The 15975-nt window shown below is 54.1% G+C and overlaps 1 protein-coding gene across 1 annotated transcript in view; it reads right to left on the bottom strand.

Annotated features, from left to right (window-relative positions):
• The window catches only part of LOC142908398 (putative pre-mRNA-splicing factor ATP-dependent RNA helicase PRP1), an 84882-nt gene that overhangs the window by 51646 nt on the left and 17261 nt on the right, over window positions 1-15975 (bottom strand). The window contains exons 4-6 of the mRNA XM_076059006.1: window positions 15307-15536; window positions 11680-11839; window positions 3111-3329 (exon numbers count right to left, since the gene is read on the bottom strand). Of these exons, the coding sequence (XP_075915121.1) occupies window positions 3111-3329; window positions 11680-11839; window positions 15307-15536 (609 nt within the window). The remainder of the gene's footprint in view (window positions 1-3110; window positions 3330-11679; window positions 11840-15306; window positions 15537-15975) is intronic.

Here is a 15975-nt window from a genome sequence, read left to right as displayed (position 1 = left end):
CCTACACAGAGACACACACCTACACACACACACACCTACACAGAGACAAAAGATCCCCCATATAGCCTTAACAGACTGTAGGGGCAAGTGCTGTTAGCGAGCACCTATGAAGGCCGGAACGGTACACGAGGGGGTGGGTGGCCAGCACCACGCCCGACCGCCTTTGTCTCCACAGTGGCAATGTTTACACACCGCACCAGGTACTCATTTGAGGCTGAGTCGACCTAGGGGAAGCCCGGGACCGGTTCAGAAAATCGTCACTGGTGTTGGCCGTGAGCGGGAATCGAACCCGGGTCGCCAGGTTCATAGCGCAGCGCGCTAACCGCTACACTATCGCTCCCCAAGAGCAAGAGATCACCCTCGTCCTCCTCACACACAGAGACACACACAGCTACACACACACACACCTACACACACACACCTACACACACACACCTACACACACACCTACACACACACCTACACACACACACCTACACACACACACCTACACACACACCTACAGAGACATACACCTACACACACACACCTACACAGAGAGACCTACACAAAGAGACACACACCTACACACACACCTACACACACACACCTACACACACACACACCTACACACACACACACCTACACACGTACCTCTTGGCCGGTGAGGAACAGCAAGAGATCACCCTCGCCCTCCTCACACACACACACACCTACACACCTACACACACACACCTACACCTACACACACACACACCTACACACACACAGCTACACCTACACACGTACCTCTTGGCCGGTGAGGAACAGCAAGAGATCACCCTCGTCCTCCTCACACACACACACACACCTACACCTACACACACACACAGCTACACACACACCTACACACACACACACCTACACACACACAGCTACACACACACCTACACACACACCTACACACGTGCCTCTTGGCCGGTGAGGAACAGCAAGAGATCACCCTCGTCCTCCTCACACACACACACACACCTACACCTACACACAGCTACACACACACACACACACCTACACACACACAGCTACACACGTACCTCTTGGCCGGTGAGGAACAGCAAGAGATCACCCTCGTCCTCCTCACACACAGAGACACACACCTACACACACACCTACACACACACACCTACACACACACCTACACACACACCTACACACGTACCTCTTGGCCGGTGAGGAAGAGCAAGAGATCACCCTCGTCCTCCTCACACACAGAGACACACACACCTACACACACACACAGAGACACACACAGAGACACACACAGAGACACACACACCTACACACGTACCTCTTGGCCGGTGAGGAACAGCAAGAGATCACCCTCGTCCTCCTCACACACAGAGACACACAGCTACACACACACCTACACATCTACACACACACCTACACACACAGCTAGACACACACAGAGACACACACAGAGACACACACACCTACACACGTACCTCTTGGCCGGTGAGGAAGAGCAAGAGATCACCCTCGTCCTCCTCACACACAGAGACACACACCTACACACACACACACACACCTACACACACAGAGACACACACACCTACACACACACCTACACACACACACACCTACACACGTACCTCTTGGCCGGTGAGGAAGAGCAAGAGATCACCCTCGTCCTCCTCACACACAGAGACACACACACCTACACACACACACACCTACACACACACACAGCTACACACACACACAGCTACACACACACACCTACACCTACACACACCTACACACGTACCTCTTGGCCGGTGAGGAAGAGCAAGAGATCACCCTCGTCCTCCTCACACACAGAGACACACACACCTACACACACACAGCTACACACACACACCTACACACCTACACACACACACAGCTACACACACACAGAGACACACACAGAGACACACACACCTACACACACACAGCTACACACGTACCTCTTGGCCGGTGAGGAACAGCAAGAGATCACCCTCGTCCTCCTCACACACAGAGACACACACACCTACACACACACACACCTACACACACACAGCTACACACGTACCTCTTGGCCGGTGAGGAAGAGCAAGAGATCACCCTCGTCCTCCTCACACACAGAGACACACACCTACACACACACCTACACACACACACCTACACACACACCTACACACACACCTACACACACACCTACACACACACACCTACACACGTACCTCTTGGCCGGTGAGGAAGAGCAAGAGATCACCCTCGTCCTCCTCACACACAGAGACACACAGCTACACACACACCTACACACCTACACACACACACACACCTACACACACACACCTACACACGTACCTCTTGGCCGGTGAGGAAGAGCAAGAGATCACCCTCGTCCTCCTCACACACAGAGACACACACACCTACACACACACAGCTACACACACACCTACACACCTACACACACACACAGCTACACACACACAGAGACACACACAGAGACACACACACCTACACACACACAGCTACACACGTACCTCTTGGCCGGTGAGGAAGAGCAAGAGATCACCCTCGTCCTCCTCACACACAGAGACACACAGCTACACACACACCTACACATCTACACACACACCTACACACACAGCTACACACACACACCTACACACACACACACACCCACACACACAGCTACACACGTACCTCTTGGCCGGTGAGGAAGAGCAAGAGATCACCCTCGTCCTCCTCACACACAGAGACACACACAGAGACACACACACCTACACACACAGCTACACACACACACAGAGACACACACACCTACACACACACACCTACACACGTACCTCTTGGCCGGTGAGGAAGAGCAAGAGATCACCCTCGTCCTCCTCACACACAGAGACACACAGCTACACACACACCTACACATCTACACACACACCTACACACACAGCTACACACACACACAGAGACACACACAGAGACACACACACAGCTACACACGTACCTCTTGGCCGGTGAGGAAGAGCAAGAGATCACCCTCGTCCTCCTCACACACAGAGACACACAGCTACACACACACCTACACATCTACACACACACCTACACACACACCTACACACACACACCTACACACGTACCTCTTGGCCGGTGAGGAACAGCAAGAGATCACCCTCGTCCTCCTCACACATGTGTATCTGGATGACCGTGCGTATCGCCGCCTCTAAGTAGTCTCGCTCCGGCTCGGGCGTGTAGAAGATCTCCACAGGATGAGTTCGGCCGGGGATGCTCATCAGCGGGCAGCGGTCAAAGTATTCCTGGAACTTGCCAGCGTCCAGCGTCGCGCTCATGATGATGATCTGGGCGGTGGTGGTGGTGGTGGTGGTGGTTAGAATTGAGAGTCAGAGAGACACGTGGAGATATCTGTAGAGATAAGTGGATGTGATGATGATCTGGGCGGTGGTGGTGGTGGTGGTCGTGGTTAGAATTGAGAGTCAGAGAGACACGTGGAGATGAGGATGATGATCTGGGTGGTGGTGGTCGTGGTTAGAATTGAGAGTCAGAGAGACAAGTGGAGATATCTGTAGAGATACGTGGATGTGATGGTGATCTGGGCGGTGGTGGTGGTGGTGGTCGTGGTTAGAATTGAGAGTCAGAGAGACACGTGGAGATATCTGTAGAGATACGTGGATGTGATGATGATCTGGGCGGTGGTGGTGGTGGTGGTCGTGGTTAGAATTGAGAGTCAGAGAGACACGTGGAGATGAGGATGATGATCTGGGTGGTGGTGGTCGTGGTTAGAATTGAGAGTCAGAGAGACAAGTGGAGATATCTGTAGAGATACGTGGATGTGATGATGATCTGGGCGGTGGTGGTGGTGGTGGTGGTTAGAATTGAGAGTCAGAGAGACACGTGGAGATGAGGATGATGATCTGGGTGGTGGTGGTGGTCGTGGTTAGAATTGAGAGTCAGAGAGACACGTGGAGATATCTGTAGAGATACGTGGATGTGATGATGATCTGGGCGGTGGTGGTGGTGGTGGTCGTGGTTAGAATTGAGAGTCAGAGAGACACGTGGAGATGAGGATGATGATCTGGGTGGTGGTGGTCGTGGTTAGAATTGAGAGTCAGAGAGACAAGTGGAGATATCTGTAGAGATACGTGGATGTGATGGTGATCTGGGCGGTGGTGGTGGTGGTGGTCGTGGTTAGAATTGAGAGTCAGAGAGACACGTGGAGATATCTGTAGAGATACGTGGATGTGATGGTGATCTGGATGGTGGTGGTGGTTGTTAGAATTGAGACTCACAGAGATACGTGGAGATGATGATGATGATGTGGGTAGTGGTGGTGGTGGTTAGAATTGAGAGTCAGAGAGACACGTGGAGATATCTGTAGAGATATGTGGATGTGATGGTGATCTGGGCGGTGGTGGTGGTGGTGGTGGTGGTTAGAATTGAGAGTCAGAGAGACACGTGGAGATGAGGATGATGATCTGGGTGGTGGTGGTCGTGGTTAGAATTGAGAGTCAGAGAGACACGTGGAGATATCTGTAGAGATACGTGGATGTGATGATGATCTGGGCGGTGGTGGTGGTGGTGGTGGTTAGAATTGAGAGTCAGAGAGACACGTGGAGATATCTGTAGAGATATGTGGATGTGATGGTGATCTGGATGGTGGTGGTGGTTGTTAGAATTGAGACTCACAGAGATACGTGGAGATGATGATGATGTGGGTAGTGGTGGTGGTGGTGGTGGTTAGAATTGAGACTCAGACATATGTGGAGATGATGATGATCTGGGCGGTGGTGGTGGTGGTGGTGGTTAGAATTGAGAGTCAGAGAGACACGTAGAGATGAGGATGATGATCTGGGTGGTGGTGGTCGTGGTTAGAATTGAGAGTCAGAGAGACAAGTGGAGATATCTGTAGAGATACGTGGATGTGATGATGATCTGGGCGGTGGTGGTGGTGGTGGTCGTGGTTAGAATTGAGAGTCAGAGAGACACGTGGAGATATCTGTAGAGATACGTGGATGTGATGATGATCTGGGCGGTGGTGGTGGTGGTGGTCGTGGTTAGAATTGAGAGTCAGAGAGACAAGTGGAGATATCTGTAGAGATACGTGGATGTGATGGTGATCTGGATGGTGGTGGTGGTTGTTAGAATTGAGACTCACAGAGATACGTGGAGATGAGGATGATGATCTGGGTGGTGGTGGTCGTGGTTAGAATTGAGAGTCAGAGAGACAAGTGGAGATATCTGTAGAGATACGTGGATGTGATGATGATCTGGGCGGTGGTGGTGGTGGTGGTCGTGGTTAGAATTGAGAGTCAGAGAGACACGTGGAGATATCTGTAGAGATACGTGGATGTGATGATGATCTGGGCGGTGGTGGTGGTGGTGGTCGTGGTTAGAATTGAGAGTCAGAGAGACAAGTGGAGATATCTGTAGAGATACGTGGATGTGATGGTGATCTGGATGGTGGTGGTGGTTGTTAGAATTGAGACTCACAGAGATACGTGGAGATGATGATGATGATGTGGGTAGTGGTGGTGGTGGTTAGAATTGAGAGTCAGAGAGACACGTGGAGATATCTGTAGAGATATGTGGATGTGATGGTGATCTGGGCGGTGGTGGTGGTGGTGGTGGTGGTTAGAATTGAGAGTCAGAGAGACACGTGGAGATGAGGATGATGATCTGGGTGGTGGTGGTCGTGGTTAGAATTGAGAGTCAGAGAGACAAGTGGAGATATCTGTAGAGATACGTGGATGTGATGGTGATCTGGGCGGTGGTGGTGGTGGTGGTTGTTAGAATTGAGACTCAGACATATGTGGAGATGATGATGATCTGGGCGGTGGTGGTGGTGGTGGTTAGAATTGAGAGTCAGAGAGACAAGTGGAGATATCTGTAGAGATACGTGGATGTGATGGTGATCTGGGTGGCGGTGGTGGTGGTGGTTAGAATTGAGAGTCAGAGAGACAAGTGGAGATATCTGTAGAGATACGTGGATGTGATGGTGATCTGGATGGTGGTGGTGGTTGTTAGAATTGAGACTCACAGAGATACGTGGAGATGATGATGATGTGGGTAGTGGTGGTGGTGGTGGTGGTTAGAATTGAGACTCAGACATATGTGGAGATGATGATGATCTGGGCGGTGGTGGTGGTGGTGGTTAGAATTGAGAGTCAGAGAGACACGTGGAGATATCTGTAGAGATACGTGGATGTGATGATGATCTGGGCGGTGGTGGTGGTGGTGGTCGTGGTTAGAATTGAGAGTCAGAGAGACACGTGGAGATATCTGTAGAGATACGTGGATGTGATGATGATCTGGGCGGTGGTGGTGGTGGTGGTCGTGGTTAGAATTGAGAGTCAGAGAGACAAGTGGAGATATCTGTAGAGATACGTGGATGTGATGGTGATCTGGGTGGCGGTGGTGGTGGTTGTTAGAATTGAGACTCACAGAGATACGTGGAGATGATGATGATGATGTGGGTAGTGGTGGTGGTGGTTAGAATTGAGACTCAGACATATGTGGAGATGATGATGATCTGGGCGGTGGTGGTGGTGGTGGTTAGAATTGAGAGTCAGAGAGACACGTGGAGATATCTGTAGAGATACGTGGATTTGATGATGATCTGGGCGGTGGTGGTGGTGGTGGTTGTTAGAATTGAGACTCAGAGATATGTGGAGATGATGGTGATCTTGGTGGTGGTGGTGGTTGTTAGAATTGAGACCCATAGAGATACGTGGAGATGATGGTGATTTTGCTGGTGGTGGTGGCGGTGGTTAGAATTGAGACTCACAGAGACACGTGGAGATATCTGTAGAGATACGTGGATGTGATGGTGATCTGGATGGTGGTGGTGGTGGTTAGAATTGAGACTCACAGAGACACGTGGAGATATCTGTAGAGATACGTGGATGTGATGGTGATCTGGATGGTGGTGGTTAGAATTGAGACTCACAGAGACACGTGGAGATATCTGTAGAGATACGTGGATGTGATGGTGATCTGGATGGTGGTGGTGGTGGTGGTTAGAATTGAGACTCACAGAGATACGTGGAGATGATGATGATGTGGGTAGTGGTGGTGGTGGTGGTGGTTAGAATTGAGACTCAGACATATGTGGAGATGATGATGATCTGGGCGGTGGTGGTGGTGGTGGTTAGAATTGAGAGTCAGAGAGACACGTGGAGATATCTGTAGAGATACGTGGATGTGATGGTGATCTGGATGGTGGTGGTGGTGGTGGTTGTTAGAATTGAGACTCAGAGATATGTGGAGATGATGGTGATCTTGGTGGTGGTGGTGGTGGTTAGAATTGAGACCCATAGAGATACGTGGAGATGATGGTGATTTTGCTGGTGGTGGTGGCGGTGGTTAGAATTGAGACTCACAGAGACACGTGGAGATATCTGTAGAGATACGTGGATGTGATGGTGATCTGGATGGTGGTGGTGGTTGTTAGAATTGAGACTCACAGAGACACGTGGAGATATCTGTAGAGATATGTGGAGATGATGATGATCTGGGCGGTGGTGGTGGTGGTTAGAATTGAGACTCAGAGAGACACGTGGAGATATCTGTAGAGATACGTGGATGTGATGGTGATCTGGATGGTGGTGGTGGTGGTTGTTAGAATTGAGACTCAGAGATACGTGGATGTGATGGTGATCTGGGTGGTGGTGGTGGTTAGAATTGAGACCCATAGAGATATGTGGAGATGATGATGATCTTGGTGGTGGTGGTGGTTAGAATTGAGACTCACAGAGATATATGGAGATGATGGTGATCTGGGCGGTGGTGGTGGTCGTGGTGGTTAGAATTGAGAGTCAGAGAGATACGTGGAGATATCTGTAGAGATACGTGGATGTGATGGTGATCTGGATGGTGGTGGTGGTGGTTAGAATTGAGACCCATAGAGATACGTGGAGATGATGATGTGGGTAGTGGTGGTGGTGGTTAGAATTGAGACTCAGAGAGATATGTGGAGATGATGATGATGATCTGGGTGGTGGTGGTGGTTAGAATTGAGAGTCAGAGATATGTGGAGATATCTGTAGAGATATGTGGAGATTATGGTGATCTGCGTGTGGCTGGGTGAGTGAGTGAGTGGCTGGGTGAATGAGTGGGTGAGTGAGTGAGTGTGTGAGTGAGTGAGTGGGTGAGTGAGTGAGTGGCTGGGTGAGTGAGTGAGTGAGTGGCTGGGTGAGTGGGTGGGTGAGTGGGTGAGTGAGTGAGTGTGTGAGTGAGTGAGTGGGTGAGTGAGTGAGTGGCTGGGTGAGTGAGTGAGTGAGTGGGTGAGTGGGTGAGTGAGTGGGTGGGTGCGTGAGTGAGTGGGTGAGTGAGTGTGTGAGTGAGTGAGTGGCTGGGTGAGTGAGTGAGTGGCTGGGTGAGTGGGTGAGTGAGTGAGTGAGTGTGTGAGTGAGTGAGCAAGTGAGTAGGTGAGTGAGTGAGTGTGTGAGTGAGTGAGCAAGTGAGTGGGTGAGTGAGTGGCTGGGTGAGTGAGCGAGTGAGTGAGCGAGTGAGTGGGTGAGTGAGTGAGTGAGTGGGTGAGTGATTGAGTGAGTGAGTGAGTGGCTGGGTGAGTGGTTGAGTGAGTGGCTGGCTGAGTGAGTGGCTGAGTGAGTGAGTGAGCGAGGAAGCACCTTGAGATCAGCCCTCTGTTTGGTGATCTCCTTGAGGACACCCATGAGGATGTCCGTGGCCAGCGTGTGCTCGTGAGTGAGTGGTTGAGTGAGTGGTTGGGTGAGTGAGTGAGTGGTTGGGTGAGTGAGTGAGTGGCTGGGTGAGTGGGTGAGTGGCTGGGTGAGTGGGTGAGTGGCTGGGTGAGTGAGTGAGTGGTTGAGTGAGTGGGTGAGTGAGCGAGTGAGTGAGTGGCTGGCTGGCTGAGTGAGTGGTTGAGTGAGTGGGTGAGTGAGCGAGTGAGTGAGTGGCTGGCTGGCTGAGTGAGTGGTTGAGTGAGTGAGTGGCTGGCTGAGCGAGTGGGTGAGTGAGTGAGCGAGGAAGCACCTTGAGGTCCGCCCTCTGTTTGGTGATCTCCTTGAGGACACCCATGAGGATGTCCGTGGCCAGCGTGCGCTCGTGAGTGAGTGGTTGAGTGGCTGGGTGAGTGGTTGAGTGAGTGAGTGGTTGAGTGAGCGAGTGAGTGAGTGAGCGAGTGAGTGAGTGAGTGGTTGAGTGGGTGAGTGGGTGTGTGAGTGAGTGGTTGAGTGAGTGGCTGGGTGAGTGAGTGAGTGGCTGGCTGAGTGAGTGAGTGGTTGAGTGAGTGGGTGAGTGAGTGAGTGGGTGAGTGAGTGAGCGAGTGGCTGGCTGAGTGAGTGAGTGTGTGAGTGAGTGGCTGGCTGAGTGAGTGAGTGGTTGAGTGAGTGGGTGAGTGAGTGAGTGGGTGAGTGAGTGAGCGAGTGGCTGGCTGAGTGAGTGAGTGTGTGAGTGAGTGGCTGGGTGAGTGGCTGGGTGAGTGAGTGGCTGGCTGAGTGAGTGAGTGGGTGGCGGGGTGAGTGGTTGAGTGGCTGGGTGAGTGGGTGAGTGAGTGAGTGAGTGGCTGGTTGAGTGAGTGAGTGGCTGGGTGAGTGAGTGGGTGAGTAAAACGAGTAAGCACCTTGAGATCAGCCCTCTGTTTGGTGATCTCCTTGAGGACGCCCATGAGGATGTCCGTGGCCAGCGTGCGCTCGTGAGTGAGTGAGTGTGTGAATGGCTGAGTGAGTGAGCGAGTGAGTGAGTGAGCGAGTGAGTGAGTGGCTGGCTGAGTGAGTGAGTGAGTGTGTGTGAGTGAGTCAGTGGCTGGGTGAGTGAGCGAGTGGGTGAGTGAGTGAGTGTGTGTGAGTGAGTGAGTGGCTGAGTGAGTGAGTGAGAGAGTGAGTGGTTGAGTGAGTGGTTGAGTGAGTGAGTGGCTGGGTGAGTGAGTGAGTGAGTGGCTGGCTGAGTGAGTGAGTGAGTGGCTGGGTGAGTGAGTGAGTGAGTGGCTGGCTGAGTGAGTGAGTGAGTGAACGAGTGGTTGGCTGAGTGAGTGAGTGGGTGGCTGGCTGAGTGAGTGAGTGGCTGGCTGAGTGGTTGAGTGAGTGAGTGAGCGAGGAAGCACCTTGAGATCAGCCCTCTGTTTGGTGATCTCCTTGAGGACACCCATGAGGATGTCCGTGGCCAGCGTGCGCTCGTGAGTGAGTGAGCGAGTGGCTGGGTGAGTGAGTGAGCGAGTGAGTGTGTGGTTGAGTGAGTGGCTGGCTGAGTGTGTGAGTGAGAGAGTGAGTGAGTGGCTGGGTGAGTGAGTGAGTGGCTGAGTGAGTGAGTGAGTGGCTGGGTGAGTGACTGGCTGAGTGGTTGAGTGAGTGAGTGAGCGAGTGAGTGGCTGGCTGAGTGAGTGAGTGAGTGGGTGAGTGAGTGGGTGAGTGAGTGGCTGGCTGAGTGAGTGAGTAAGCACCTTGAGATCAGCCCTCTGTTTGGTGATCTCCTTGAGGACACCCATCAGGATGTCCGTGGCCAGCGTGCGCTCGTGAGTGAGTGGGTGAGTGGGTGAGTGAGTGGGTGAGTGGCTGGGTGAGTGGTTGAGTGAGTGAGTGGGTGAGTGAGTGGGTGAGTGAGTGGGTGAGTGAGTGGCTGGCTGAGTGAGTAAGTGAGTGAGTGAGTGGGTGAGTGAGTGAGTGTGTGTGTGAGTGAGTCAGTGGCTGGGTGAGTGAGTGAGTGAGTGGCTGGCTGAGTGGTTGAGTGAGTGAGTGGGTGAGTGAGTGGGTGAGGGAGTGGGTGAGTGAGTGAGTGTGTGAGTGAGTGGCTGGGTGAGTGAGTGAGTGGCTGGCTGAGTGAGTGAGCGAGTGAGTGAGTGAGCGAGCGAGCGAGTGAGTGAGTGGCTGGCTGAGTGAGTGAGTAAGCACCTTGAGGTCCGCCCTCTGTTTGGTGATCTCCTTGAGGACGCCCATGAGGATGTCCGTGGCCAGCGTGCGCTCGTGAGTGAGTGAGTGGCTGGGTGAGTGAGTGAGTGAGTGGCTGGGTGAGTGAGTGAGCGAGTGGCTGGCTGAGTGAGTGAGTGAGCGAGTGGCTGGCTGAGTGAGTGAGTGGGTGGCTGGCTGAGTGAGTGAGTGGCTGGCTAAGTGAGTGAGTGGCTGGGTGAGTAGGTGAGTGGCTGGGTGAGTGAGTGAGTGGGTGGCTGGCTGAGTGGTTGAGTGAGTGAGTGAGGAAGCACCTTGAGGTCCGCCCTCTGTTTGGTGATCTCCTTGAGGACGCCCATGAGGATGTCCGTGGCCAGCGTGCGCTCGTGAGTGAGTGAGTGGCTGGGTGAGTGAGTGAGCGAGTGGCTGGGTGAGTGAGTGAGCGAGTGGCTGGGTGAGTGAGTGAGCGAGTGGCTGGCTGAGTGAGTGAGTGGGTGGCTGGCTGAGTGAGTGGCTGGCTAAGTGAGTGAGTGGCTGGGTGAGTAGGTGAGTGGCTGGGTGAGTGAGTGGGTGGTTGAGTGAGTGGCTGGCTGAGTGAGTGAGCGAGTAAGCACCTTGAGGTCCGCCCTCTGTTTGGTGATCTCCTTGAGGACGCCCATGAGGATGTCCGTGGCCAGCGTGCGCTCGTGAGTGAGTGAGTGGGTGAGTGAGTGGCTGGGTGAGTGAGTGAGTAAGTGAGTGAGTGGCTGGCTGAGTGAGTGAGTGGTTGAGTGAGTGAGTGGGTGAGTGAGTGAGCGAGTGAGTGGGTGGTTGAGTGAGTGGCTGGCTGAGTGAGCGAGCGAGGAAGCACCTTGAGGTCCGCCCTCTGTTTGGTGATCTCCTTGAGGACTCCCATGAGGATGTCCGTGGCCAGCGTGCGCTCGTGAGCTTCGTCCAGCATGACCACTCCGTAGCGCTCCAGTAGGGGGTCGTTCATCGCCTCGCGAAGGAGCATGCCGTCAGTCATGTACCTGCACGTGTCACACACACACACAGTGTAGTACACACACACAGTGTCACACACAGTGTCACACAGTGTCACACACAGTGTTACACACACAGTGTTACACAGAGTGTCACACACAGTGTCACACACACAGTGTCACACACACACACAGTGTCACACAGTGTACACACACACAGTGTGTCACACACAGTGTCACACACACAGTGTCACACACACAGTGTCACACACAGTGTCACACACAGTGTCACACAGTGTCACACACACAGTGTCACACACACAGTGTCACACACAGTGTCACACACACAGTGTCACACACACACAGTGTACACACAGTGTACACACACACAGTGTTACACACAGTGTTACACACACACAGTGTCACACACACACACACAGTGTCACACACACAGTGTCACACACACAGTGTCACACACACAGTGTTACACACACAGAGTGTCACACTCCGTAGCGCTCCAGTAGGGGGTCGTTCATCGCCTCGCGAAGGAGCATGCCGTCAGTCATGTACCTGCACGTGTCACACACACACACAGTGTAGTACACACAGTGTACACACACACAGTGTCACACACACAGTGTACACACAGTGTTACACACACAGTGTACACACACAGTGTCACACACACACAGTGTCACACACACAGTGTACACACACACAGTGTCACACACACAGTGTCACACACAGTGTCACACACAGTGTCACACACACACAGTGTACACACACACACAGTGTACACACACACATAGTGTCACACACACACAGTGTCACACACAGTGTCACACACACAGTGTACACACACACACAGTGTCACACACACACAGTGTCACACACAGTGTCACACACAGTGTCACACACACAGTGTACACACACACACAGTGTCACACACAGTGTCACACACACAGTGTCACACACACAGTGTTACTCACACAGTGTCACACACACAGTGTCACACACACACAGTGGTACACACACAGTGTCACACACACACAGTGTCACACACACACACAGTGTCACACACACACAGTGTCACACACACACAGTGTCACACACACACAGTGTCACACACAGTGTTACACACAGTGTCACACACACAGTGTCACACACACACACACACAGTGTCACACACACAGTGTCACACACACAGAGACACACAGTGTCACACACACACACAGTGTCACACACACAGTGTCACACACACAGTGTCACACACACACAGTGTCACACTCCGTATCGCTCCAGTAGGGGGTCGTTCATCGCCTCGCGAAGGAGCATGCCGTCAGTCATGTACCTGGACGTGTCACACACACACACAGTGTAGTACACACAGTGTACACACACACAGTGTCACACACACACAGTGTACACACACACACACAGTGTAGTACACACAGTGTTACACACAGTGTTACACAGTGTGACACACACAGTGTCACACACACAGTGTCACACACACTGTGTGTGTCACACTGTGTGTCACACAGTGTCACACACAGTGTGACACACAGTGTTACAAACACACAGTGTCACACACAGTGTCACAGTGTTACACACACAGTGTCACACACACAGTGTCACACACACAGTGTCACACACAGACACAGTGTACACACACACACAGTTTCACACACACACAGTGACAGACACAGTTTCACACACACACAGTGTCACACACAGACACAGTGTACACACACACACAGTGTACACACACACACAGTGACAGACACAGTTTCACACACACACAGTGACAGACACACACACAGTGTCACACACACACAGTGTCACACACAGACACCCCCACACCCACTCACCCACCCACTCCACCCACCCATCCACTCACTCACTCACCCACCCTCTCACCCTCTCACTCAACCACCCACACCTTCCACACCACCCACGCCACCCACACCACCCACACCACACCCACCCACACCACTCACTCACTCACTCACCCACCCACTCACCCACCCACACACCCACCCACACACCCACCCACACCACTCACTTGAGCACAGTCTTGGGACTGCTACAGTCCTCGAAGCGAATCGAGAACCCGACCTCCTGGCCCAGCGCCACGTCCATCTCGTCCATCACACGCTGGGCCACGCTCATCGCGGCCACACTCCACCCACCACCACCCACCCACCCACCCACCACCCACTCCACCCACTCACTCACTCACCACCCACTCACTCATCCACTCACTCACTCACCCACTCACCCACCCACTCACTCACCCACTCACTCACTCAACCACTCACTCACCCACTCACTCACCCACCCACTCCACTCACTCACTCACCCACTCACCCACCCACTCACTCACCCACCCACTCCACTCACTCACTCACCCACCCACTCACCCACTCACCCACCCACCCACTCACCCACCCACTCACTCTCTCACCCACCCACCCACCCACTCCACCCACCACCCACTCACCCACCCACTTACCCACCCACCCACACCACTCACTTGAGCACAGTCTTGGGACTGCTACAGTCCTCGAAGCGAATCAAGAACCCGACCTCCTGGCCCAGCGCCACGTCCATCTCGTCCATCACACGCTGGGCCACGCTCATCGCAGCCACACTCCACCCACCACCACCCACCCACTCCACCCACCACTCACTCCACCCACCCACTCACTCACCCACTCACTCACTCACCCACCCACTCACCCACCCACCCACTCACTCCACCCACACCCACCCACACCACTCACTTGAGCACAGTCTTGGGACTGCTACAGTCCTCGAAGCGAATCGAGAACCCGACCTCCTGGCCCAGCGCCACGTCCATCTCGTCCATCACACGCTGGGCCACGCTCATCGCGGCCACACTCCACCCACCACCACCCACCCACCCACCCACCACCCACTCCACCCACTCACTCACTCACCACCCACTCACTCATCCACTCACTCACTCACCCACTCACCCACCCACTCACTCACCCACTCACTCACTCAACCACTCACTCACCCACTCACTCACCCACCCACTCCACTCACTCACTCACCCACTCACCCACCCACTCACTCACCCACCCACTCCACTCACTCACTCACCCACCCACTCACCCACTCACCCACTCACCCACCCACCCACTCACCCACCCACTCACTCTCTCACCCACCCACCCACCCACTCCACCCACCACCCACTCACCCACCCACTTACCCACCCACCCACACCACTCACTTGAGCACAGTCTTGGGACTGCTACAGTCCTCGAAGCGAATCAAGAACCCGACCTCCTGGCCCAGCGCCACGTCCATCTCGTCCATCACACGCTGGGCCACGCTCATCGCAGCCACACTCCACCCACCACCACCCACCCACTCCACCCACCACTCACTCCACCCACCCACTCACTCACCCACTCACTCACTCACCCACCCACTCACCCACCCACCCACTCACTCCACCCACACCCACCCACACCACTCACTTGAGCACAGTCTTGGGACTGCTACAGTCCTCGAAGCGAATCGAGAACCCGACCTCCTGGCCCAGCGCCACGTCCATCTCGTCCGCTACGCGCTGGGCCACGCTCATCGCGGCCACGCGGCGGGGCTGGGTGCAGGCCACACCACGACGCACCAGGCCGGCCCCACCGGGCCCGCTCGCAGCTGCGTTCGCAGCAGCCGCACGGACAAAGTCAACGCACCACTGCGGGATCTGTGGGGGGGGGAGGAGAGAGAGTGGGACGGTCGGTGGGTCAGTGGGTCAGTGGGTCAGTCGGTCAGTCGGTCAGACAGTGAGTCAGTCAGTCAGTCAGTGAGTCAGTCAGTCAGTGAGTCAGTGAGTGAGTTAGTCAGTCAGTGAGTCAGACAGTCACTCACTCACCAGCCGACCCACCAACCCACCCACCCAGCCACTCGCTCACCCACCAACCCGCTCACCCACTCACACACCCACTCACTCACTCGTTCACCCACTCACCCACTCACACACCCACTCACTCACTCACTCACCCACCCACTGACCCACCCACCCACCCACTCACCCACTCACTCACTCACCCACCCACCCACTCACTCACCCACCAACTCACCCACCCACTCACTCACTCACTCACCCACCCACTGACCCACCCACCCACTCACTCACCCACCAA

Source organism: Petromyzon marinus (assembly GCF_048934315.1).
Source record: "Petromyzon marinus isolate PM22_M1 ecotype Great Lakes invasive population chromosome 83 unlocalized genomic scaffold, UKy_Petmar_22M1.pri1.0 chr83_unloc.4, whole genome shotgun sequence".
NCBI lineage: Eukaryota > Metazoa > Chordata > Hyperoartia > Petromyzontiformes > Petromyzontidae > Petromyzon > Petromyzon marinus.
Note: the sequence above shows the minus strand (reverse complement) of the source record. Positions and strands in the feature narration are given on the sequence as shown.